The sequence below is a fragment of the Rana temporaria genome, chromosome 4 (assembly GCF_905171775.1).
Source record: "Rana temporaria chromosome 4, aRanTem1.1, whole genome shotgun sequence".
NCBI lineage: Eukaryota > Metazoa > Chordata > Amphibia > Anura > Ranidae > Rana > Rana temporaria.
This window is the reverse complement of record NC_053492.1, coordinates 360,795,036-360,821,027: the sequence shown is the minus strand read 5'-3', so window position 1 is coordinate 360,821,027 and position 25,992 is coordinate 360,795,036. Positions and strand designations below refer to the sequence as shown.

The 25,992-nt window shown below is 42.4% G+C and overlaps 1 protein-coding gene across 1 annotated transcript in view; it reads left to right on the top strand.

Annotated features, from left to right (window-relative positions):
- Positions 1-25,992, top strand: part of SYNE1 (spectrin repeat containing nuclear envelope protein 1) — a 595,717-nt gene that overhangs the window by 207,195 nt on the left and 362,530 nt on the right. Inside the window, exons 41-47 of the mRNA XM_040350885.1 lie at positions 1,546-1,704; positions 6,385-6,567; positions 10,569-10,670; positions 15,000-15,203; positions 16,997-17,204; positions 22,850-22,962; positions 24,202-24,407. Coding sequence (XP_040206819.1) covers positions 1,546-1,704; positions 6,385-6,567; positions 10,569-10,670; positions 15,000-15,203; positions 16,997-17,204; positions 22,850-22,962; positions 24,202-24,407 — 1,175 coding nt within the window. The remainder of the gene's footprint in view (positions 1-1,545; positions 1,705-6,384; positions 6,568-10,568; positions 10,671-14,999; positions 15,204-16,996; positions 17,205-22,849; positions 22,963-24,201; positions 24,408-25,992) is intronic.

Below are 25,992 nucleotides of genomic sequence, written 5' to 3'. Positions count from 1 at the left end.
ATTCACTTTGAAAAGGGAATGCAATAGTCACAGAAGAACCACGTTTTCAATATCTACAATGACATGACCCAGTCAGATATTAACTGCCTAAAAGTGCATTGCCCCTTCAGAAGTGTCAGCTTTGTGTACATCATGAAGGTTGCAGCAGAGTCCCCTTAACATCAACCAATCCCTATTGTGCTGCCTTTAATGCCTTGCCTCTAGCTTGGCTATTCCACAATGAGTCTGCATCATTATCACTGTCCATTTATCATGGACGTGATGCAGGAAACAGTATACCTGTACAGGGAAACAGTATACCTGTACATGGCAACAGTATACCTGTACAGGGAAACAGTATACCTGTACAGGGAAACAGTATACCTGTACAGGGAAACAGTATACCTGTACAGGGAAACAGTATACCTGTACAGGAAAACAGTATACCTGTACAGGGCAACAGTATACCTGTACAGGGCAACAGTATACCTGTACAGGAAACAGTATACCTGTACAGGGAAACAGTGGGCCAGATTCACGTAGACTAGCGGCGGCGTAACGTATCGTAGATACGTTACACCACCGCAAGTTTTCATCGCAAGTGCCTGATTCACAAAGCACTTGCAATGAAAACCTACGCTGGCGGCCTCCGGCGTAAGCCCACGTAATTTAAATGGGCGTGTGCCATTTAAATTAGGCGCGCTCCCGCGCCGGACCTACTGCGCATGCTCCGTTTCGAAATTCCCGCCGTGCTTTGCGCGAAGTGACGTCATTTTTTCGAACGGCGACGTGCGTAGCGTACTTCTGTATTCCCGGACGTCTTACGCAAACGACGTGAATTTTTACATTTCGACGCGGGAACGACGGCCATACTTTAAACAGCACCTACGTGTGCTGTCTAAAGTTAGGGCAGGTCAAACGACGCCTAAAATTGCGACGGGAAACTATACTAGCGACGACGTAGCGAACGCGAAAATCCGTCGTGGATCGCCGTAACTGCTAATTTGCATACCCGACGCTGGAATACGACGCAAACTCCCCCCAGCGGCGGCCGCGGTACTGCATCCTAAGATCCGACAGTGTAAAACAATTACACCTGTCGGATCTTAGGGCTATCTATGCGTAACTGGTTCTATGAATCATTCGCATAGATACTCTGAGAGATACGACGGAGTATCTGAGATACTCCGTCGTATCTCCGCTGTGAATCTGGCCCAGTATACCTGTACAGGGAAACAGTATACCTGTATAGGAAACAGCATAACTGAAAAATAAAGTAAAATAGTGTTCCTGGCTGTGCAATGGCTTCTTTTTCAAAAAAGATCTTTTTTCTAACGTTTAGTGAAGGAAGATAACTGCAGCTTGTATTTGTATATGGTCTAGGGTCACTTCTAACTTGCAGTCATCACTGGTTGCAGGCCAACAAAACTTACTTTAAAATATATTTCTACCAGACCACAAAACTAAAACATAGAAAAATTGTAACTTCAATCTTCCCCCAACTCAGTCTGTTATTGTTGCCTTTGTGATTATGTTTGCTAATTTTAGACAACATTGTTTACTTAGCATGAATCAGCCAAGAATGAAATTACGGAGAACCAGAAAGAACTTGACGAATTCACCAACAAAGGAAAGCGTTTACTGGTGGAACTTAAGAGAATTCATGGCTGTGACGCAAGACCAGTGAAAAAAGATATGGACTACTTTGTGGACCAATGGCTTGATGTAAGATAACTCTGCTGATATATTAAAGTCTTCTAATCTTTTCTTTCTCTGTGCTATTTAAAGCCTGTTTTTTTTTTTTTCGTTCAACCCATCAAACTGAATAAAAAAAAAACTGAAGAGCTTGAGAGGAAATTGCTGTACTAACTATGCAATGTTAGTCAGAACACACTGATCAGTGCTCGCAGTCATTGGCTGCCAATGCTGATCAGATACCGATCAGCTGCTGGTTTTCCAGCATGCTCGTTCGACAGAATCCAGTCGTGAGATCTCATTTTGCATGACAAGGACCTGTACTCACAGGCTGAATGTCAGACGGTTTCTACTGCACCGGCTGATTTCGGGGAAATAGTCAGCACGTGTGTATGGGGCTTAACAATGACAGATAGTATTGAGTTTGTCTAAATCATTTGTTGACCTATGTGGACAAGTGCACACAGTTCTAGAAAAGTAGTAATGGTAAACATTGAGGTTTTTTATATACCGTATTTATTGGGGTATAGCGCGCTCCCGCGTATAGCGTGCACCCCTAAAGTTGCAGCGGATTCCTGTGGAAAAACGTTTTTCTGTACTTACAGTTTTGGTGTCTTGTGCGGCGGCCTCGTCGGGTCCGGCGTCCGTCTGCGGCTTCGGGTGTCCTCTTCGTCGGGTCCGGCGTCCTTCTGCGGCGTCCTTGCGTCCTCCCCGCTCGTTTCCCGCGCCGAGTTTGAATACTGCGCCGACATATACAGAGCGCAGTACACTTGTGTATTGTCGGGCAGGCTCGGCAACTCTCGCGCTGACGTCCTGTACGTCCACGTCGTGAGCGCGGAAGGAGCCGAGACTGCCCGACTATACCCGAGTGTACTGCGCTCGGTATACGTCGGCGCAGTATTCAAACTCGGAAAGCGGGTATCGGCGTATACCGCGCACCCACGATTTTGCCCTGATTTTCAGGGCAAAAAAGTGCGTGGTATAGGCCGATAAATACGGTACAGAGATTCAACACATTTTGTGAATTAAGCATTGTTGATGTCTGTTGTATATACAATTTTACATCATCCTCCATCCAATACAATCTCATCTTGTGTTTGATGCAACAGTGTCCTGTATCCAATTGGACTTGCATCCAATTCATTCTAAATCTGCATACAATGAAAGCTCACCCTAGCCTTCAAAATAATTATCCTACATCTGATGAAACATCACCCTCTTACCAAAGTCACTTGGCATTTAATGAACTCTAATCCTTCATACAATGAAACCTTATGAACATTTATCATATATATGATGATGTTTTAGCAGATGTAGGACAATTTATTCAGAATAGAATAAAGCCCTGTACACACGATCAGTCCTTCAGTCCGTTCTCATCGGTTAACCGATGAAGCTGACTGATGGTCTGATGTGCCTACACACCATCAGTTAAAAAAACGATCAAGTCCAACGTGGTGACGTAAAACACAACGACGTGCTGAAAAAAATGAAGTTCAATGCTTCCAAGCATGCGTCGACTTGATTCTGAGCATGCGTGGGTTTTTAACCGATGCTTTTGCATACTAACCGTCGGTTTTGACCTATCGGTTAGGCGTCCATCGGTTCAATTTTAAAGCAAGTTCTATTTTTTTGGACCGAAGGATAACTGACCGATGGGGCCCACACACGGTTGGTTTGGACCGAGGAAACGGTCCTTCAGTCCGTTTTCATCGGTTTAGACTGATCGTGTGTACAAGGCCTAAGGTTTCATTGTATGAAGACTGACAGTCACCGCTCTCTGCTCCATGAAGCCAGAGAACTGAGCGATCAGCAGTGATGTGAGCCGACATGGGACAGCTGCAGCATCACAACAATCATGCAGCATGAGGTATGTGTTTGTATGTGTCCATGCTTCCCCTTTATTTCTCAGTGCTGAGTAATGTTCTTCAAGAACAGATTTGTGTCACACCTTATCAGTGTTGCCAACCTACCAGACTGAAATTTACTGGCACGACACCCAAAATTTACTGGCACATTTTTAGGTGCAAACTTCAGTATTTAGGCTACAAACAAGTCCGCTAGGCAAATAGCAATGTGATTTAAGGTAGATATTAAGGTAAAAGAACATATTTTTGTTATTATCGATATAATAAAGGCAAATTATTTAGTCACATCACCCCCTGCCTCCATCCCCCTCTGCCAACTACACCCCCTGCCTTCACTCCCCTCTGCGGTGCCACAATCTCCCCCTGCCTCCAATCTCCCCCTGCCTCCAATCTCCCCCAGGCCCCCTGCCTCCAATCACCCCATCCCCCTCTGCGGTGCTACCAACAACCCCTGTCTCCATTCCCCACCCTCTGCGGTGCCACCATCCCCCTCTGCGGTGCCTCCAATCACCCCCTGCCTCCAATCTCCCCCTGCCTCCAATCTCCCCCTGCCTCCAATCTCCCCCTGCCTCCAATCTCCCCCTGCCTCCAATCTTCCCCTGCCTCCATTGCCCCCTGTCTCCATCCCCCTCTGTGGTGCCACCCAACAGATAAATAATTATAAAAGTAATCCTGTGTATAATGAATTTCTACATTGTGCGGAACAGTAGATCACTGGATAGTTGTATTTTTCATTGTTGTAATAATACCATAACAAGAATACATAATTTCTAAATGGCAAAAATAACTTTTCTTCCATATTTAGTAAAGTGGTTAAATGTTTTATGTGCTGCACAGCAGATGGAAACATATGTTTAGAAGTATGGTAACATTCTTTATCATGAAAGACACTAAAAATAAAAAACAGCCTTGTGAATAGGTCAAATATAGTATTAAAGCGGGAGGTTCAACGGTAATATGCTCTTTTTACCCTTAGATGCATGCTCATTTAGTCTAGGGGAATCGGCTAGTTGTTTTAAAATCTGAGCATTACTTACCGTTGTAGAGGGCGATCTTCTCCGCCACTTCTGGGTATGGGTCTTCGTATGTATGCTGCTGTTCATTTCTATCCTCTCCCCCCCTGTCAGGTTGTAAGGCCTCCAATGAGGCTGACCTCTTACCTGCCAGAGCTCAGGGCTAATAATAGGCATTTAGTCTGGGGAGCTGCCTTTTTTGTTCTGACTAGAAAATAATAAAATTTGTCAATAATCAAGTAAACCGTGAAAGCAAAGGCTGCATTAAAACAATTCAAGAGTTGATATACATTTTCCCATTTGCGACTGGTCTGTAGGGCCCAGATTCTCGTAGATCGGCGTATCTTTGTGCGGGCGTAACGTATCCTATTTACGTCTCCGCAACTTAGACGGGCAAGTGCAGTATTCTCAAAGCACTTGCTCTGTAAGTTGCGGCGGCGTAGCGTAAATAGGCCGGCATAAGCCCACCTAATTCAAAGTTGGAAGATGTGGGCGTGTGTTATGTAAATGTTATGTGACCCCACGTAAATGACGCTTTTAAAGGGTCACTAAAGGAATTTTTTTTTTTAGCTAAATAGCTTCCTTTACCTTACTGCAGTCCTGGTTTCATGTCCTCATTGTTCGTTTTTGCTTTCATGTTGCTGTAAATCCTCTCTGTTCTGGACACTTCCTGGTTGCCTGTTTCCTGATAACCACAGTACTGGGAGATTTCTCACGGTGGTCACTAATCAAGGAGCTGTGTGTAAAACGAAACTGGATTGGTGCTGAGGAGTTTTAGACAAAGTATCACTGCTCTCTATTGGCTCACTGCCCTCTAGTGGCTCTCTGTACATCAGAGAACCAGCAAACAACAGCAAAAACGAAACTACACTGCAGGCACATTATATGATTGTTTTTTATCTATGTTTAATCATTTTTAAAAGGAATCAGTTAACTATTATGCCTCTATGTCCTGTAAACAGTCATTTCAGCTAAAAAAATGTTTTCCTTTAGTGACCCTTTAAGGAACGGCGCATGCGCCGTCCGTGGACATATACCAGTGTGCATTGCTCCAAAGTATGCCGCAAGGTCATATTGGTTTCGACGTGAACGTAAATGACGTCCAGCCCCATTCGCGAACGACTTACGCAAACAACGTAAAATTTTCAAAATTTGATGCGGGAACGACGTCCATACTTAACATTGTTACGCCGCATGTACGCCTCATATAGCAGGGGTAACTTTACGCCGGGAAAAGCCTAACGTATCTGTACTGCGTCGGCCGGGCGTACATTCGTGAATTTGCGTATCTAGCTGATTTACATATTTCTAGGCGGAAATCAGCGTACACGCCCCTAGCGGCCAGCATAATTATGCAGTTAAGATCCGACGGCGTAAGAGACTTACGCCGGTCGGATCTAATAGAGATCTATGCGTAACTGATTCTAAGAATCAGGCGCATAGATACGACGGCTCAGACTCAGAGATACGACAGTGTATCTGGCGATACGCTGTCGTATCTCCTTTGAGAATCTGGGCCTAGATCTGTTGGATTGTACAGCTCTATCTGTTCCTAGGATAATAGATGTGTTTGTAAAACCTTACTTCTAGAATGTTACCTCCTGATACTCTGATGTCACTATATAAACAAGATGTGGGAAGGCAGAATAAGAAAGCCCTAAAGAAGAAGGAAAATGTTTACCTTCCCTTTTCTCATTCTTATCAGCAATACATTGATCACTTGATAGTAGCTGAACTTAACCTTTATTCAGTATTACAAAGCTTTACGTTGTAACCAAGAATGATGATAGCTAATATACTGTGCTCATTTTGATAATGATTTTTTACAGATTTCGGAAAGAATAGATGAGAACATGGACAGACTAATTGTGAGCCTGGCCTTATGGGAAGATGTCTTGAGCATAAATGATGAAATTGATGGGTGGTCTACCAACTCCATTTCACAGCTGAATGAGAGTATTACCAACTTAAACAGCAGTCAGCAACTGAAATCTTGTCTTTTTGATTTTCAGGTTTGTGTTAAACTATAGGTTCCTTGATGTAACTTAATTGTGTCATAATTGATTTCCTAGAGGGGGCCAAGAGTGCCAAGAGTACCTCCAAAGTCATCAATATTCCACCTTCAGTTAGAAATATTCAAAGAATGGCTTTCAACTTACGATACTTACATCAGCTCCATCTAACTTCTGACTTAATTTTTCTAACCAGAGTGGTCAGCTGTTAAAAACTTAGGGCCAGATTCATAAAGAATTGCGACGGTGTAACGTATGTCCTTTACGTTACTCCGCCGCAAGTTTTCCTCGTAAGTGCTTGATTCACAAAGCACTTGCGTGTAAACTTGCGGCGGAGTAACGTAAAGCCGTCCGGCGCAAGCCCGCCTAATTCAAATGGGGCGGGGACCATTTAAATTAGGCGCGTTCCCACGCCGAACGTACTGCGCATGCTCCGTTTTGAAATTTCCCGCCGTGCTTTGCGCGAAATGACGTTGCCCCGACGTAATGTTTTGAATGGCGACGTGCGTAACGTACTTTCGTATTCCCGGACGACTTACGCAAAAAGAAAAAAAATTGAACTTTGACGCGGGAACGACGGCCATACTTTAACATGGGCTGTCTATTGTTACACCACCTCAATAGCAGCCGTAACTTTGCGACGCGAAAAGGCCGACTAGCGACAACGTAACGAACGCGCGTACCTTCGTGGATCGCCGTAAACAGCTAATTAGCATACCCAGCGCGGAAAATGACGCGATCTCCACCCAGCGGCGGCCGAAGTATTGCATCCTAAGATCCGAAGGCGTACGAAGCCGTAAGCCTGTCGGATCTTAGCCAAATGCCGTCGTATCTTGTTTGTGAATTACAAATTAAGATACGACGCGGCAAATTTGAAAGTACGCTGGAGTATCACCAGATACTCCGGCGTACTTATTCTGTGAATCTGGCCCCCAACTTTTAAGTATATCTTAGTTATTCTCCCTGCTGATAAAGGTCGGGAAATCTATTTTTTGGGCTGTAGCTAATGTTGCCATGATTACAGTCTCAGTTGTCCAACACTCAGATATACAATTGACTTAATTTACTTTCATGGGACCCTTTGTTCTTCAGGTGTCTCAAATCTACAAGCTTACATATGAAATATTTGTTTATTACACATTTATTTATTTATTTTATTTATTTCATTTTCTATCTTACTACCCTGTCAGAGAATGTGTTAAGGGGTTTATTTAAACAACAGATAAATAATGTTATCTGCTCAGTACAGTACACCACAGTGTTTACCCCGCTGCACCTGATTTTACAAGTCATTCATAAAATGCAGGTCTCTGTGTGTCACCTGCAGTGTCCTACAGAATTTTTCCTGCATAATGATGCTGAGAACACTCCATAATAGGATAAGGTCCTGGTCATCTGACTTTGACAGGTCATGTGACCTGGTGTTCCTCCCCACTGCACTTTTTTTTACTATTCGGTACATTTAATTGGGCTTCATACTTAGAGCCGGTTCACACAGGGGCGGCACGACTTCGGGGGTGACTCGACCAGGCGACATGAAGACGACATCTAAGGCGACTTGCAAAATGACTTCTGTATAGAAGTCAATGCAGGTCGCCCCGAGTTGCCCCCAAAGTAGTACAAGAACCTTTTTCTAAGTTGGAGCGACTTGCGTCGCTCCTATTAGAACGGTTCTATTCACTAGAATGGGACGTGACTTGTCAGGCGGCTGCGTCGCCTGACGAGTCGCCCCAGTGTGAACCGGGTCTTATAAATGTGCCTTTTTTGTTATGTAACTATTAATAAGGCTGCATTATAACCATGCTGCTACTTTATACACCTTTATATGTACCCAAATTCTGCCAGTGTCTAGTCAGCTAACTGTCTGACCATATGCTGATAACACACTTGTCTCTTAAAGCAGAGTTCCACCCATATAAAAGTCAGTAGCTAAAAAAAGTGTAGCTGCTGACTTTTAATAATCAGACACTCATCTGTCCCATGGTCCAGCGATGTGGTCAAACAAAACCCCACTCCTATCCCCCTGTTCTCCGCGGCGCCAGCATTCTGACTATGGGTGCCGGCTGTGGCTTCACAGCCGGGCATGCACTGCATATGCGCGAGCCACGCTATGTGCTGTGATTGGCTGGGCAGTCTTCTGGGACCTGTGACGTGTCCTAGAAGAATGCATGGAGGGAGGGGGGACAGGTGAACTTCCTTCCGGTGTTTCATCAGAATCGGCGACCCGTCAGAAGTTCTAACAAAAGTGAAGTTCCTTCGCTGCCATCTTGCTACACCCCGCACTCCTCAACAGTAAACCGAGAAGGTGGGAAGCAGACATCTTGTTACACCCAACGGAGTTACACATTTCACTGTTATTTTTAACAGTAAACTTAGCTTATATCATCAAATATAGTATTTAAAATTCCATCGGACTGTTTAGATGTTGATTTTTGAAAGCAATGTTCTGTCAGATTAGAAAACCTGGTAGATCAGCAGGCTTGCCGCTGCTTTAAATAATGAACATCTAAACAGTCAGAAGGAATTGTAAATACTGTATTTCACTATCTAAGGTGAGTTTACGGTTAAAAATAACAGTAAAATGTATAACTCTGTTGGGTGTAACAAGATGTCTGCTTCCCGCCTTCTCACTGTATGTTTACTGTGGGTGAGTGCGGGGTGTAGCAAGATGGCGGCAACGGAACGTTAGTTCCGTAAAATATTTCTGACGGTCCACCGATTCTGACGAAACATCGGTGCCACAGAGCCCCGGGAGGAAGCGGGAGCTGGGTGCCTCCTAAAAAAAGGGTATCTGCTCACCCCCCCCCCCCCCCAGTGTACAAACGAGTATTACCTCGTACTTAGCAAAGCCCTGTAAAACAAAATAATGCATTAGCTACAGAGCTTTGTATTTTATTTTATTTTACAATTTATACATGCATAAAACTTTGTTAATAAACTTTTGCACAATCGGGGGGAAACAATTACTGAACTTTTTCCATTAAGTGTGGTTCTTATATAGTCAGTGTCATCTGTTGCCATGATATGTTTTTTTTTTCCTGATTGAGGGATTTTTCGGAAAATAAATGCATTATGGACACTAGGTGGAACAGACATTATAAGAGGCACATATAAAAGAAGAAGTATGATAATCTTAATTGCGCAAATGTTTATCTCATCCACAGAGCAAACATTTTATAAATAGACCCCTTAACCCATTCTGGCAGGTAATAGGAGCAGCAGCTGTTTGACCTCTCACATTTAATTTCCAACTCCAAGAGTTGACAGACAAGGAGAATAACGATATTCATAAGTAAGATATTAGAACTAATAATAATTGAAAGTGTAACTGAAGGCAAAACTTATTTTTATCATTTTTGATAGAGTAAAGGAGGGTTATAGCCCTATTCAGTTTTAATTTTTTTGTTGCCTTCTGTGTCCCATAGGGGAGATTTCTCTTCATTTCCTGTCCCATAGCCAAAACAGGAAGTAAGGGAATCCCTCCAAAGTCAGGAAATCCCTGGGGGCATCCAGTGTCACCAGAACTATATAAGAAGCCCTTATATCTGTTCTGATGTCAGCCCAAAATTTGGGATTTTACGTTCACTTTCAATGATATTGGTAAACAGGACAAATAGAGAGGGATGAATCTCCCTAACGCAGGGCACAGACAGCAATGAAAACTGACAGATGTTCTAATCCCTCCCCACTTTATCCAAAACTAAAAAAAAATGTTGCCTTTAGTTACATTTTAAGAATTATTATTTAGATTCTTGCAAAGGTTACCTTTAAGAATGTCTGTGTCTCCTTAAGTGCCTTAGCAGTACCGTAGCAGGAATACTGTTTTCTTTTCTCATTAAACATAAGGACACCAAATTTAACACGCTGGAAACATTCTTACTCATCTACGTACTCTAAACTGGGGAATTTTGCTTGGCCTGGAATCAAGGGATTGCTGGAAAAAAAAGACTTAACTTTGCGCTCTTTTTCTTTATGCCATTTTCTTCACTGCAATGATACAGGCTGAAGTAACAAACAAGGGACAAAAACTGGACGAGTTTCATTCCAAGGTTTATGAACTCAAAGAGCTGACCAAGAGCCAGGAGCCCCCTTCAGAACTGCAGGTCAGTATTCCGTTCTAAACTGATATTAGAACTGTTTTCTAAAACCACATACTGCAGTTTGTGTTCTGCTGTGTGACCAGCTCTGAAAATAGATGGGGCATAATGGTAACAATATATCTTGCTAGTTCGAAATCCTCTTTACATTGCATTACATTGGTTTAAGTTCTTAACATCTGCAGTAAGTGGGAATGATCGTAAGATGTTTTTAATTTTCAGTGCTAACAGAAATAATGATAGATACAACACAGTCATTTATATTGGCCAATATTTATTCCCTAGAGTAAAAATATGAATCCTGATTGCTGGGGGAAAAAAAAAAACACTTAAGAGATTGTAGTGTTGATTCAATCAGTTACAACACCTTTGTTATATGCCATATTGATCTCTATTTTCATGTGATTGATATTTTCATCTGAATGAATGAATGACTTGTATAGCGCTACACATGCAAACTGAATCACCTCTAGGCGCTTTTTCCAGCCAGTGTCTGCTTGGCTGGTGCGGTCATTTCACCCCGTAGGATCTCGACACGCTTTGGGACACACAGTCATACACACAGATATACATATATATACTTGGCCAATTTGGACAAGATCCAATTTACCTACCAGCATGTCTTTGGAGTGTGGGAGGAAACCGGAGTACCCGGAGGAAACCCACGCAGGCACAGGGAGAACATGCAAACTCCAGGCAGATGGTGTCGTGGTCGGGATTCGAACCAGCAACCCTTTTGCTGCTAGGCAAAAGTGCTACTCACTACACCACTGTGCTCTCCTATAATAATGATTGTTGTTTCTTAGTGAAGGTAGCCCATTTCTGAAGACTCACTGTAAGTGACTAGCAGGTTGTTTATTGTGCTGAAAACTTTTTAAATTTTGTGTACATAGGGCTATGTTTGTGTGTGGATCTCCTGACTGGGTAATATGTGAAGAGGTTGTAAATTTCTCCTTTCTGTCTGGTCTGCCTATGTACTTTATATTCTTTGTCTGTAATGACACATTGAGCAGTGCGTTTGGACTTTGGGGTCCTCCTTTTTATTTTTGCTATGTTGGTATGTGTAATGTTGGTGTTTGGTAGCTGGGCAACCACCCTACCCACCAGTTTTTCTTTGGCCAGGACCTTGCTGACATCATTTACAGGAGAATGTGTTCAGCTTAGGTCTGTGAATATTCTTGGGGGTTTGGTAGTTTCTTCTTTTTGGCTGGAAACATCATGTTTGCACCAAAGGGATGAAGTTTGCTATAAAGCTGTGGGTGAATATTCTAGTTAGGACATTTTTTGCATCTTTTTTTGCACCAAGGTTGATCTATGCATGGGGAAAAAACATTATTTTTTCACTTCTAACAATTCCCAGGTGAATCTGCCTTCATTACTGGTTTATTTACAACTTAGATTATTCAACGTGTTGCTCCCCTGATTGCAAAGGTTTAAAACAGCCACCATCCCTATCATCTAATATTTCTGACTCTGTCAAGAACTCTTCAGAAGATTTATTGTCAGATACCAAGTGTCACGTACCTAGTGGACAAGCCTGAACTGCAGGGGACAGCTTTTCTTGTGGCTCCGACTCGCTGCCCCTGGTAGGGTGAACAGGAGGCACAGGAGTCAGGAGTGGCACAAGTGCCTGGCAGGATCAACAGCAGGAGGTTTGTCTGAAGTCCAGGTGGATCCATACAGGAGGACCGCAGGTACAACTGAGTGGCTGACAGGAACCTGGAACAGGCTGGGTCAGCAGACAGGTACAGCATACTGGAGATGGACAGCAGAATGGAACTGGTTAGCAGACTGAAACTGGACAGCAGACTGGAACCTGGAACAAGCTAGATCAGCAGACAGGTGCAGCAGACTGGAACTGGTAGGTCAAGCAAGGCGGGTCAGTTATCGGGCGGATGGTAGAAGAGCCAGAGGAGCAGGCAGAAGAGAAGTCAGACAGGCAAGGGTCAGATGCAGGCAGAAAGCAGGAATGGTCAGGAGCAAGCCGGGTTAAGAACTGGAAGGAACTGGAACAGGTTTCAGGAACACATGTAACGCTGTAGAGCAGACAGCAAAGTCCCAGTGTGTCAGTCCAGTTTAGATAGCCCGCATGGTGTTAGTGGACGCGCGTGTGCACTCCCGTGTGCGCACGCGCATGCACATTGGCTCCTGCGATCACGCACCAGTAAATTCAGAGCGCCTGTTACTGGCAGGATCTTCCTGACACCGAGTCCCTCCTTTCCTTAAGGGAGGAGACACCATCAGCTGAATTTCATGAAGTGTTTTTTTCTTCAAAACAGAAAACAACGGCTTATTTTCTAATTGGGTATGTGTGTTCCACTTTGAGAGAGGATTCCACTGTTCCCTTCTGTACCATGATGTCTGTGCTATGTTCTTGTAGACCTAAATGTTCCAACAAAGTGTTTACTTATCCTCCCTTATTCGATTATATTATCCACAAAGATTGAAAGCACCCAGACAAACAATTCTCTGCTTCTAATTGGTTTTGATGATCCTATCTCTTTGCGGAGGATTTTGTCATGAGATGGACTGCTTACTTCACAGTAAACCCACCAGTGCCTCTTTCTGATTATTCCAATAGAAGATGTGCCATTATTTCCAACAAGACATTGGAAGCAATTTAGTAGACTGGAGGCTATGTAGAGATTCGGCAACTGCTGGTGTTGACACACTCCATACAAATCCCATATCTCAGCAACCTTTGACTGACATTCTTTTAGCCATTCAGGAATTGTTAAACCTAATGCCACGTACACACGATTGGAAATTCCGACAAGAAAACTGTGTTTTTTTCCGACGGAATGTTGGCTCAAACTTGTGTTGCATACACAAGGTCACACAAATGCTGTCGGAAATTCCGACCGTCAAGAACTCGGTGACGTACAACACTACAACGAGCCGAGAAAAATGCATGATTCCGAGCATGCGTCAAATTGATTCAAAGCATGCTTTTTTTTTGCGCGTTGGAATTGCATACAGACAAATAGGAGTTTTTTTCCGTTGGAAAATTTGAGAACCAGCTCTCAATCTTTGGTTAGCGGAAATTCCGACAGCAAAAGTCCATTGGAGCATACACACGGTAGGAATTTTACATCAGACTTTTCTTGTCTGAATTTTTGATTGTGCTAAGAAGTAAAGACCGTTCCACTGTTATGTCAGTATGTCCTCATATGAGTGAAACTAGTTTGAGGAATATTTCTGTAGCATCAATTACACCAATAGGGAAACGCAACACCTAGTATTTTCTATGCATATTGTCTCATGTAAGAGAATTATAGTAACTGTGGCTTATTTTATTATAAAATATAGATGTGCTAATATTAACTTAAAAGGTGATAAAACGTACAAAGAAAACTAATCAGGGAGAACACTCCATAAACTGTGAATTACTAATATGTCCTTAATTAGTGCACAGTGATTAGCAGGATTCCATGCAGGGAAAAATCACTCTCTTCAATCTGAATGCTAATCCAGCCCTCCACCGCTGTGATCAGATGATACAGGCACTCACAGACAGGGATTGCATGAAAGAAAAGAGAAAAACCTCATTGCGCAATATTCGATGACAGATCAAAAAATGTAATCAGAGCATTGACATATGCACTCACGAATCCCCGCTTTCAGTAAAGCATGAAAAACGCCACTCAGTATGCTGTTTCCTCAGCTTGATCCGATGCACGGCACGCGACTAGGTAGGAACCCATGAGTAAGTCGCGTGCCTGTGACGTAACGCGTAGGGAGGAGCCTGCGATCGAATTCGAGTGCATCGGATCGAGCTGAGGAAACAGCATACTGAGTGGCGTTTTTCATGCTTTACTGAAAGCGGGGATTCGTGAGTGCATATGTCAATGCTCTGATTACATTTTTTGATCTGTCATCGAATATTGCGCAATGAGGTTTTTCTCTTTTCTTTCATGCAATCCCTGTCTGTGAGTGCCTGTATCATCTGATCACAGCGGTGGAGGGCTGGATTAGCATTCAGATTGAAGAGAGTGATTTTTCCCTGCATGGAATCCTGCTAATCACTGTGCACTAATTAAGGACATATTAGTAATTCACAGTTTATGGAGTGTTCTCCCTGATTAGTTTTCTTTGTACGTTTTATCACCTTTTAAGTTAATATTAGCGCATCTATATTTTATATGTTTCACTGTTTGGATTTGGTATCACTCAAGATAGCAGCTATATTATTTGGTTTTTTATTTAGGTGCACGTGGAATTGATTATTTAATTAGCGCTGTAGTATATTTTTCACGTGGCTTATTTTATTATTGTTAACATTCTCCTTAATTGTTTTGATGGATTACAATTGTGTACATTTTTATTTTGATCTAGTTCATGGAAGCAGATTTAAGACAGAAACTGGAGCATGCCAAAGAAATTTCTCAAGTAGCCAAGGGGACATTAAATGAGTTCAGTCTTCAGAAGATGCAGCTAGAGACATTCATCGACCAGATGACTAACTGGCTTAATAAAGTTGAAGAATCTGTTTTAAAATATACAAACAGTCAGGAACCTGAAGACCTGAAAAAACTTAAGGTATATAATTTTTATGGCTAATTGGCTCATAGCTAACCTATTATCTATGGAGTATCACATTTTATTAAATGCATTATTTGTGTGATGAATGGATACCAACATAAAGAGGTAAAATGTTGTTTTAAATCTTAACTTTTGGACTATGTTTGCAAAATAGACTGAAGCCTCGTACACACGACCGAGGAACTCGACGGGCGAAACACATCGTTTTCCTCGTCGAGTTCCTTGTCAGGCTGTCGAGGAACTCGACAAGCCAATTTTCTCCATTCCCGTCAAGGAAATAGAGAACATGCTCTCTTTTTGGCTCGTCGAGTTTCTCGACAGTTTCCTCGACAAAAATGTACACACGACCGGTTTCCTCGGCAAAAAATATCTCCCAGCAAGTTTCTTGCTGGTTTTTGCCGAGAAACTCGGTCGTGTGTACGAGGCCTGACAGTTCTATAGTAGCCTTCATTCAATTGTTGACTAAAAGTCAACCATATGATTTAACCCTCCTAGCGGTATTCCCGAGTCTGACTCGGGGTGATATTTTCATACCAAAAGCGGTAACCCCTAGTCAGACTCAGGCTTGCCTCGCTGCAGCAGCAGAAAAAGTTACTTACCTTGTCCCTGGATCCAGCGATGCCACCGTGCTGTGTGAGCGAGCGGGTGCTCGCTCGATTCACACAGCGTCCTCCTGTGCCGTCGATCTCCGTTCCCTGCGACGTTACGATGCACGGGAGCGGAGAACGGCGCCAAATTTAAAAACGTAAACAAACACATTACATACAGTATACTGTAATCTTATAGATTACAGTACTGTATGTAAAAAATACACACCCCCCTTGTCCCTAGTGGTCTTCCCTGTGTCCTGCATGTCATTTTATATAATAAAAACTGTTCTTTCTCCCTGCAAACTGTAAATTGTCCATAGCAACCAAAAGTGTCCCTTTATGTCAAAAATGGTTTTAGATCAGCTAGAAAACAGCGATAATAAATTATAATCACTTGCAGAATTGTGCGATAGCAATTTGTGGGGAAATTCGTCATAAAAAAAAAAAAAATAATGACAGCAACAATTCTGCAACTGAGCAAATTTCAGTGATTTTGAGTTGATTGCATTATTGAATAATTTTTATTTGAATTATATTATTATTTGTTATAATTATTTATAATTATTTATTATATTATAATTTATAATTTTGTTTTTAAAAAAATGTCATACCCGGGATGCCTATTAGACTCTGGTTTGGTCAGATTTAAGTGAGTTATTCCTAAGAATTACAGGCCTACAGTATAAAACGCCAAATTTCCTTGCAAATAATGGTACCGCTTTCAGCATCTTTTTTCTGAAAGAATCATACCGCCAGGGAGGTTAATAATGGCTTGCTATTGAAAACATACGTTAAATATGATATCATCAGCCCATATGTTCTATTACATGTGAAAGGGGCTCTATGATGGGGGTCCCAAAAAAACACCAAGCCCTTACTAATGTGAATTAAGGGTTAATAAAGCGCTATCATCAACCTTATATTATTGCACAGTGATCCAATATATACTACCTAAGCAATTAATATCCAGTGAACCTACACTAAATAATAATAAATAAAGTGCTTCCAAAAAATATATAAATGTAAATAAAGTGCTAAAGTGCTATAAAAAAGCCTCATGACCGTACTCAATTGTTTTGGTAACAAGTGTACTAACACGGCTACAATCACCACAATCATATCTCCTATTTCAAAATATGGGCTTAGTAATGTAAAAATAAACTTTGTTACAAAATAGTAATTCAGTGTATTACAATCCAGGAGATGCAGAAAGAGTTTCAGGCCCAGCAAAGCAGCATTGACGCAACACAGGAGAATCTGAACACTCTTTGCCGACGCTACAGATCTGCTGAGCTTGAGGCTGTTGGAGCAGCTCTCACTGTACTGATCAAGAAATATGAAGCCACCAACCAGCTCTGCCTTAAAACACAAGCTACTCTACAAGAAACACTGGAAAAACAATTTAATGGTAAGATATTTTATAATCAATTAAAGTTTACGTAATGGAGATATCAACGCAAACAGCTAAATGTACATTTGAAATTCATATATGTTTTCTGCTTTACTAGAGATTTCTAATTCTGTGCAGCCAGTTTTGTGATTTGCACACATTTTTTAGACTACTCTGCTAGATAGATTACCTACACATATGGATCCTGATTAGGTGATCCACCTTGCTGGTTTACAAACATCTAAATCTAAACTGAGGATTGGAAAGGGCAGCATAATCGGTTCTTCTTTAAATTGACATTATACAATAATGCTGACAGTTTATCAGATGTACATATATTGAATCATTGTCTAGTTTGACCACATGTGGATAGTCACACTGGACATAATTTAATGGTCAATGCATTAGCATATACCGTATATACTCGAGTATAAGCCGAGTTGTTCAGCACATTTTTTTGTGCTGAAAATGCCCCCCTCGGCTTATACTCAAGTCACCTTTTTGTGCCTGATCTCCCAGACTTTGGGGACCCAGTAGTTTGTTGTCCAGGGGACCTACGGCCAGGGAGCCTCGATTTTTCAAACCCGGGCACCCCTTCCATAGACTCCCATGTTAAATGGTCATTTTGGGGACCCGGTACCGGCGGTCATAGGTCCCCTGGACCCGGACCTTGGCACAAATGTAGCCCCATTTCTCCTCTATAAGTGTGCAAAGTTTGTTGTCTGGGGGACCTACGGCTGGGAAGCACCGATTTTTTCAAAGCCGGGCACCCCTTCCACAGACTCCCATGTTAAACGTCTAGTCATGGACACAGTGAGGCCCCGTACACACGACCAGTTTCCTCGGCAGAATTCAGCTTCCGACCGAGTTTCTGGCTGAATTCTGCCGAGAAACCCGGCCGTGTGTACACTTTCGGCCGAGGAAGCCGACGATGAGCTTGACGAGGAAATAGAGAACATGTTCTCTATTTCCTCGTTGTTCTATGGGAGCTCTCGGCCCGCCAAGCTCCTCGGCGGCTTCAGGGCTGAAATGGACACAGTGAGGCATGGGCACAGTGAGGCATGGGCACAGTGAGGCATGGGCACAGTGAGGCATGGGCACAGTGAGGCATGGGCACAGTGAGGCATGGACACAGTGAGGCATGGACACAGTGAGGCATGCACATGGACACAGTGAGGTAAAGTGAGGCACAATGAGGCATGCAGATGGGCACCCTAGGCTTATACTTGAGTCAATAAGTTTTCCCAGTTTTTTGTGGTAAAATTAGGTGCCTCAGCTTATATTTGGGTTGGCTTATACTCGAGTATATACAGTAGTTTTAATTATGTGCTCTTAGGCCAGTTTTGCTGTGCCATTCTCTGTGATCACAGATCATACAGTTTTATATATCTAATATGCTTTTTCTATTTGATTATTCCTTTCTTATTTTTTAAAGCTGAACAGCTAACATTCACGAGAACTGTTTTACTTGCCAAATGATTTGTTACTGTCTATCCAGTTCTGAGATTACTGTCTATCCAGTTCTGAGATTTATACAGCATTTACCTGCTGTTTCTCTGCTGCAGTTTCACTTTTACTGACAGCTCCTGTCCCCATTGCCACCCTGTGGCTGAAGAGTGAAAGGAGAAGCAGCAGAGCTGTGAGCTCATAACTCTGTCACTCTGCTCTCTTCTAATATCAGCATGCTTCTTGCACTGCAGAAGACCAGATTGGCTTTGTGTGCTGCTTCTCCCTTCCCCAGTCTGAGCTCTATTGTACATACTGCAAGAGACAGATCCTAAGTCAACTCAGGAACTCAAACTGCTGACACTTAGGACCAGTTCAGACTGGTGCGCCTAAAAACATGGGGCCAGATTCATGTAGATTTGCGGCGGCGTATCGTATCCCATTTACGTTACACCGCCGCAAGTTTCCAGCGTAAGTGCTTGATTCACAAAGCACTTGCGTGTAAACTTTCGGCGGCATAGCGTAAAGCCGTCCGGCGCAAGCCCGCCTAATTCAAATGGGGCGTGTACCATTTAAATTAGGCGCGTTCCCGCGCCGAACGTTCTGCGCATGCTCCGTTTGGAAATTTCCCGCCGTGCTTTGCGCAAAATTACGGCGCCCTGACGTGTTTTTTGAACGGCGACGTGCGTAACGTACTTTCGTATTCCTGGACGTCTTACGCAAAAAAAAAAAATTTGACGCGACAACGACGGCCATACTTTAACATGGATGGTGTAATTTTACACCATCTAAATAGCACACTTAACCTCCCTGGCGGTATGATTCTGTCTGGAATTACGTACCAAAAGCGGTACATTTATTTTGAAAGGAAATTTGGCGTTTTATACTGTAGGCCTGTAATTTTTAGAAATAACTCACTTAAATCTGACCAAGCATGAGTCTTGTAGGCATCCCGGGTATGATTTTTTTTTTAAAACAAAATTATAAATTATAATATAATAAATAATAATAAATAATTATAACAAATAATAATATAATTATAATAAAAATTATTCAATAATGTAATCAACTCAAAATCACTGAAATTTGCTCAGTTGCAGAATTGTCGCTGTCATTATTTTTTTTTTTTTATGACGAATTTCCCCACAAATCGCTATCGCACAATTCTGCAAGTGATTATAATTTATTATCGCTGTTTTATAGCTGATCTAAAACCATTTTTGACATAAAGGGACACTTTTGGACAATCTACAGTTTTTAGGCAGAAATTAAATTTTTTATTTTTATAAAAGTACATGTAGGGCACTGGGCAGACCACTAGGGACAAGGGGGGTGTGTATTTTTACATACAGTACTGTAATCTATAAGATTACAGTATACTGTATGTAAAGTGTTTGTTTACTTTTTTGAATTTGGCGGCGTTCTCCGCTCCCGTGCGTCGTAACGTCGCAGGGAACGGAGATCGGCGGCACACGGGGACTGTGAATCGAGCGAGGAGGTCCCGCTCGCTCACACAGCAGGGTGGCATCGCTGGATCCAGGGACAAGGTGAGTAATTTGCCTGTGGATCCAGCGAAAGGTAAGCCGCGCCGCTGCACGTCCACCCCGAGCGTGACTCGGGGATACCGATTTTAGCATTGAAAAATAACACCGAGTCACGCTCGGGTTTACCGCCAGGGAGGTTAACTTTACGACGGGAAAAACCGACGTAAGAGAATGCGACGAACGCGCGTACCTTCGTGGATTGCCGTAAACAGCTAATTTGCATACCCAACGCTGGAAAACGACGCAAACTCCACCCAGCGGCCGCCGGAGAATTACACCTACGATCCGAAGGCGTACGAAGCTGTACGCCTGTCGGGTCTATACCAAAAGCCCTCATATCTTGGTTTAAGGATTCCAAATCAAGATACGACGTGGCAAATTTGAAAATACGCCGGCGTATCAGTAGATACGCCGGTGTATTTCTGCTGTGAATCTGGCCCATGGTATTTATATTGTGTTTTTAATGCGTTGCGTTGAATTTGAATGCAACACTTATGCATTTCAGATGTGTTTTGTGTGCGGTTTGCATGCATTTTCATCCCTAGTCACCTGAGAAAAAAATGCACCAAAAACACACCATGCTGCACTTTTGGTGTGTTTCCATTGACTATAATGGAAGGTGTGTTTTTGGTGTGTTTTTGAAACATGGCACCAATGATGCAACATGTTCAAAACACAGCGCACCTGCAGGGAAGGCAGTGAAGTGAACAGTTAACCTTGGTTCACACCAGTGCAGCTTTGAAATCAAGCTACTTCAGTGCAATTTTGAAGCCACCGATCAGTGTGAGTTGGATCAGTGATTTCATTGCGACTTCATTTAACAGAAGTCAATGCAGGTCACAATAAAATTGCAGAAAAATAGTGCAGGAACCTTTTTCAAAGACTGTGTCAAAATGATTTGAACGGTTCCATTGCCGAAAAATAGAGTGTGACTTGTCATGTCATTTGACAGTTCAAAATCACATGATAAATCGCATTGGTGTGAACGAGGACTTAAAGAGGACAATTTTTAAAGGGCTTTTGCTGTCTGTGTCTCCGTTTAGGAGATTCACCCTCTCTATTTGTCCTGTTTACCATTTTTATTACCATTTTTATTAAAAGCGAAATTAAAGGAAAATCCCAAATTTTGGGTTGTCCCCACTCCCCAGTAATGTAATAGAGGGGAAATAATTTGGACACTAGTTCTGATGTCCTGGGGTCCCCAAGCAATTCCCTTAATATGCAGGGATTTCTTCTCACCTTCTTTTTGGCTATGGGCCAGGAAGTGAAGGCAAATCTGACAGGGGCTACAACCCTCCCTTGTTTTATCAAAAACTGAAAAAAAAAAGTTTTGTCTATAGTTCTACTTTAAGTTAATATACATTTAATTATGTACTGATGATTACAGAGTTGCAGTCATTTGTTCATTTTATATGTGCATGGAGTTCGGCTTTTATAATAAATAAATGTGATTTTTCCACAGGTTGGGGCCTATACAAGAAATGCATATTCTCCTGTAGGGATCAGCATGGTTATCGTATTATTGTTTGATACAGTGCAAATCCATAAAGTGAGAGCTTCCCAATATCACCTACCGTATATACTCGAGTATAAGCCGTCTTTTTCAGCTCATTTTTTTTATGCTGAAAAAGCCCCCCTTGGCTAATACTCAAGTGATGGTCTCCCGCTGTGTCAGTCTTAACTGTTCCGTGCTGTCCACGTCGTCTGCGCCATCCGCGCTGTCTACTGTAACAAAGCCCACCTCCTTCTCATCCATTATAGACGGAACACTGATAACAATGCTGGGAAACAAAATCAGTGTTCCGTCTATAACGAACGAGGAGGAGGCGGGGCTTTGATACAGTGGACGGCGCAGACGGTGACGGCGTGGACGGCGACGGCGTGGACTTCCTATAATGTCGGCCTCAAGTGATTAATCGTGAAAACAGCCCTGCTGAGAATCACCTGAGAGGGGGCAATGTACAAAGCGCAATCAGGTGCAAATCCCTTCCCTCCTCATCAAGACTGACACAGTGAATCAAAGGTACATGGGCAAAGGGAGGCTGCAGATGGACACAGTGAGGCTGCAAATGGGCACAGTGAGGCTGCGGATGGGTACATTGAGGCTGCAAATAGGCACAGTGAGGCCCCGTACACACGACCGAGTTTCTCGGCAGAATTCAGCCAGAAACTCGATCGGAGCTGAATTCTGCCGAGAAAACTTCGTCGACCCAAATAGAGAACATGTTCTCTATTTCCTCGTTGTTCAATGAGGAAAGTTGGCTCGCCGAGATCCTCGGCGGCTTCACACAGAACTCGATGAGCTAAACGATGAGTTTTGCCCGTCGAGTTCCTCGGACGTGTGTACGAGGCCTGAGGCTGCAAATAGGCACAGTGAGGCTGCAGATGGGCACAGTGAGGCTGCAGATGGGCACAGTGAGGCTGCAAATGAGCATAGTGAGGCTGCAGATGAGCACAGTGAGGCTGCAGATGGGCATCGTTGACCCTCTTTTCCACTTACAGTAGCTGCTGCATTTACGGTATCTATTCTTTCTAAACTAGTTCAAATTTCTTTATTGTAGGCTATTGTAGGCACACAAAAATTCTTCTATGTGATAGGTAAATGTTTTTCCCATAATTTGATAATACAGCAATTAAAAAAAACATATGCATGTTGTTTTTTTTTCAATATAGATGCTATGTATGAATTTGAGGAATGGTTTGAAACAGTAAAAAGTGGTATTCAAGGTTCATCAGACTGGTCTGGAGACAGCAAAACTTTGGAAGCCAAAATACAACACTTACAGGTAACTTTTAACAAGTAAAAAGGCGCAGTGCTCAGATACCTCAATACGGCTGTATAGAGTCCATAATAGTCCATAGAGCAGATGTCAGGGGAAATAGGTGAGTCTGTCAGGGCTGCCACCAAGGAGACCAGAAGCAAATTCCAGTAGAGTTAGGAGAAAGATAAGGAGAGGGGCACCTCTAAATATGTATCAACAATATTTTAATATAAAAACAATATCCACTCACATGGAATATGCACTTATATGCTATATTGCATGTGAGTGGATATTGTTTTTATATTAAAATATTTTTGATACATACTCAGAGACGTCCCTCTCCTTGTCTTTCCTACAACATTTACAGGTGAACATATAAGCATGTTTTTTTGTGAGCTTTTACATATGTTTTTGATATTTTTTAAACACTTTGCATATATTGGCTTTTGAATTTAAATGGCAAATTTAAAGTGGATGTAAACCCTATTTTTTTTTAATTAAGGCTTGCACCTTGTACAGTATATTATTTCATGTCATCTATGCCCAGTCTTGCCCAGTCGTGCTACTTATTGCAGTCAACGACAACTGGAATCTATGAACAGTTTAATAAAGTATTTTGGCCCGCCTGCCCAGAGGCTGCATATAGACCTTCAGACGGAGGAGACAGGTCAAAGTGGTTGTAAGCCGTTACACAAGTCCAATGAAGTGACTGGCCTCAGGTGATACACAGAGAGGAAGCAAATCCTCCTACATACATTGTACCTGTTCATCTGCTGCAATTTCTTCTCTACATCCGTTCAAAGTGCAGAAGTTATATAGCTTGTCTGAGCTTCTGGAAAGCAGGGGTCAGAGAGCTAAGGTTACACTCTGGAAAGCTCAGTAAAGAGAGCTTTGAGAACTAATTTGGAGGGAAGGGACACACCCCCCTTCACACAGCGCACAGGAACAGAGCTGAGGCTGTCAATCACAGGCGGGGTGGGGCGCTGAGGATCCCTTCCTGTCACCTTTTTTCCCTTGGTGTCTGAAAAACTGAAAATATGTTTAAATAAATGTGGAGAATTTGCCAAGTAAATGCACTACCTGTGAATAGTGTGAGATTCCACAGTGAGGTTTGGTACAGGTAGCATTCTTCCTTTCTTCTCTTCCACAATCCCCTTGTTAGTTTTTTTTTTTTCTGTGGACCAGTGGACACCCAATTTTATAATGTGTTTTTCTATTTCCCATCAAATCTTCACAATTTATTTTCTGTATATTTTAACACAGGCTGTATTGGACTCAGTCGGTGAAGGTCAAAGTAAATTGGATAAGGCAACAGACGAAGGAGAGAAACTTTACTACTGTTTTCCAAAGCCACTTGTGCTCAGTATTCAGGAGAAAATATCAAAGGCAGAAAAAGAGTTCCAGGGTTTTAAGAAGCACTGTCTGAAGGACAAGCAGGCTCTTGAGGATTGTGTCTCTGAGCTTGGAAGGTGAGTGCTTGCACCCAGGTATATCAAACACATCACTGCTCTGCTGTCAAGCTGTTTGTTGCTTCATGAGGAGAGTTCAATATTGGTTATAAAACAGATCTGTGAAGTCATAGCGGTAGATTCATAAAGACTTACGACGGGCGTATCAGTAGATAGGCCGTCGTAAGTCCGAATCCCCGCCGTCGTATATTTAAGCGTATTCTCAAACTGAGATACGCTTAAATATTGCTAAGATACGAACGGCGTAAGTCTCCTACGCTGTCATATCTTAACTGCATATTTAGGCTGGCCGCTAGGGGCGTGTACACTGATTTACGCCTAGAATATGGAAATCAGCTAGATACGCCTATTCACGAACGTACGCCCGGCCGTCGCAGTAAAGATACGCCGTTTACGTAAGGGGTCTTCAGGCGTAAAGATAAACCACCAAAAACATGGCGCAGCCAATGTTAAGTATGGACGTCGGAACCGCGTCAAATTTTTCACATTTTACGTAACTCGTTCGTGAATGGGGCTGGCCGTAATTTACGTTCACAGCGAAAGCATGACGATTTGCTGACATCATTTGGAGCATGCGCACTGGGATACGTCCACGGACGGCGCATGCGCCGTTCGATCGAAACGTCATTTACGTGGGGTCACAGTTAATATATATAAAACACGCCCACAGCTTCAACATTTGAATTAGGCGGCCCTAATACGCTACACCGCTGTAACTTCGGCGGCAAAATCTTTGAAAATACCAAACTCGCCTCTCAAAGTATAGGAGATGCGCTACGCCCGCCTAAAGGTACGTGAATCTACCCCATAGAGTCCATTCAAGTTTTATCCTGTGTTGAGTTCTGATGATGGGGGAATAGTTCTGCCCCCAAAACGCATTAGACTCTTTCCTCCGGTTTTGACCTGGCGCTCCTTTCTGTTTTCTCCTGTTTTCTTATTTTGAGTGTTTTTTTTGTTTAGAAGCGTTTTAGTGTTTTGTGTTGTTTATAATATTATTAGGTGTCATATTCAACATTCCCACTAGGGGCACTATATATTTGTATATATTTTTTTGATTATATGTTCATATTGTATAGTAAGTTTATCATTTCTATAAGGAGGTAGCGCTTCACATGTATTCTTTTTTATTCTGGTCTGCTAATTACAGTTGTTGTTAAGCAACAACCTCATACATCTAAAATATAGAACACTTTTTTTTTTTTTTTTTTTAGCTAGAATAGTAGCGCAGAAGTAAATGAATTTTAGTTTTAGCGTTTAGCTTTTTTTTCTGCCTGAAAAACGCTATCAAAAATGCAAGACGCCTCTAGACTACCTAATGTGCATGGACACATAGGATAACATTTGTTTCTTCTACAGACAAACGTCTAAAACACTTGGAGCATTTTTTACTTATGCTAGGGTGCATGGGGCCTTATTGGATTGTCAAAAAAAAAAAAGAAATTGTATCGTTATTACAATGCTGATGTTATAAAATGGAAGTGTATGCTGTGACCATAGATTTCCTTTAACTTAACAAGGACATCTGGAATCCACAAAATTCAGCGAGCTTCCTATATTTTTCTGGGTGATGTAATAAACATAGAAC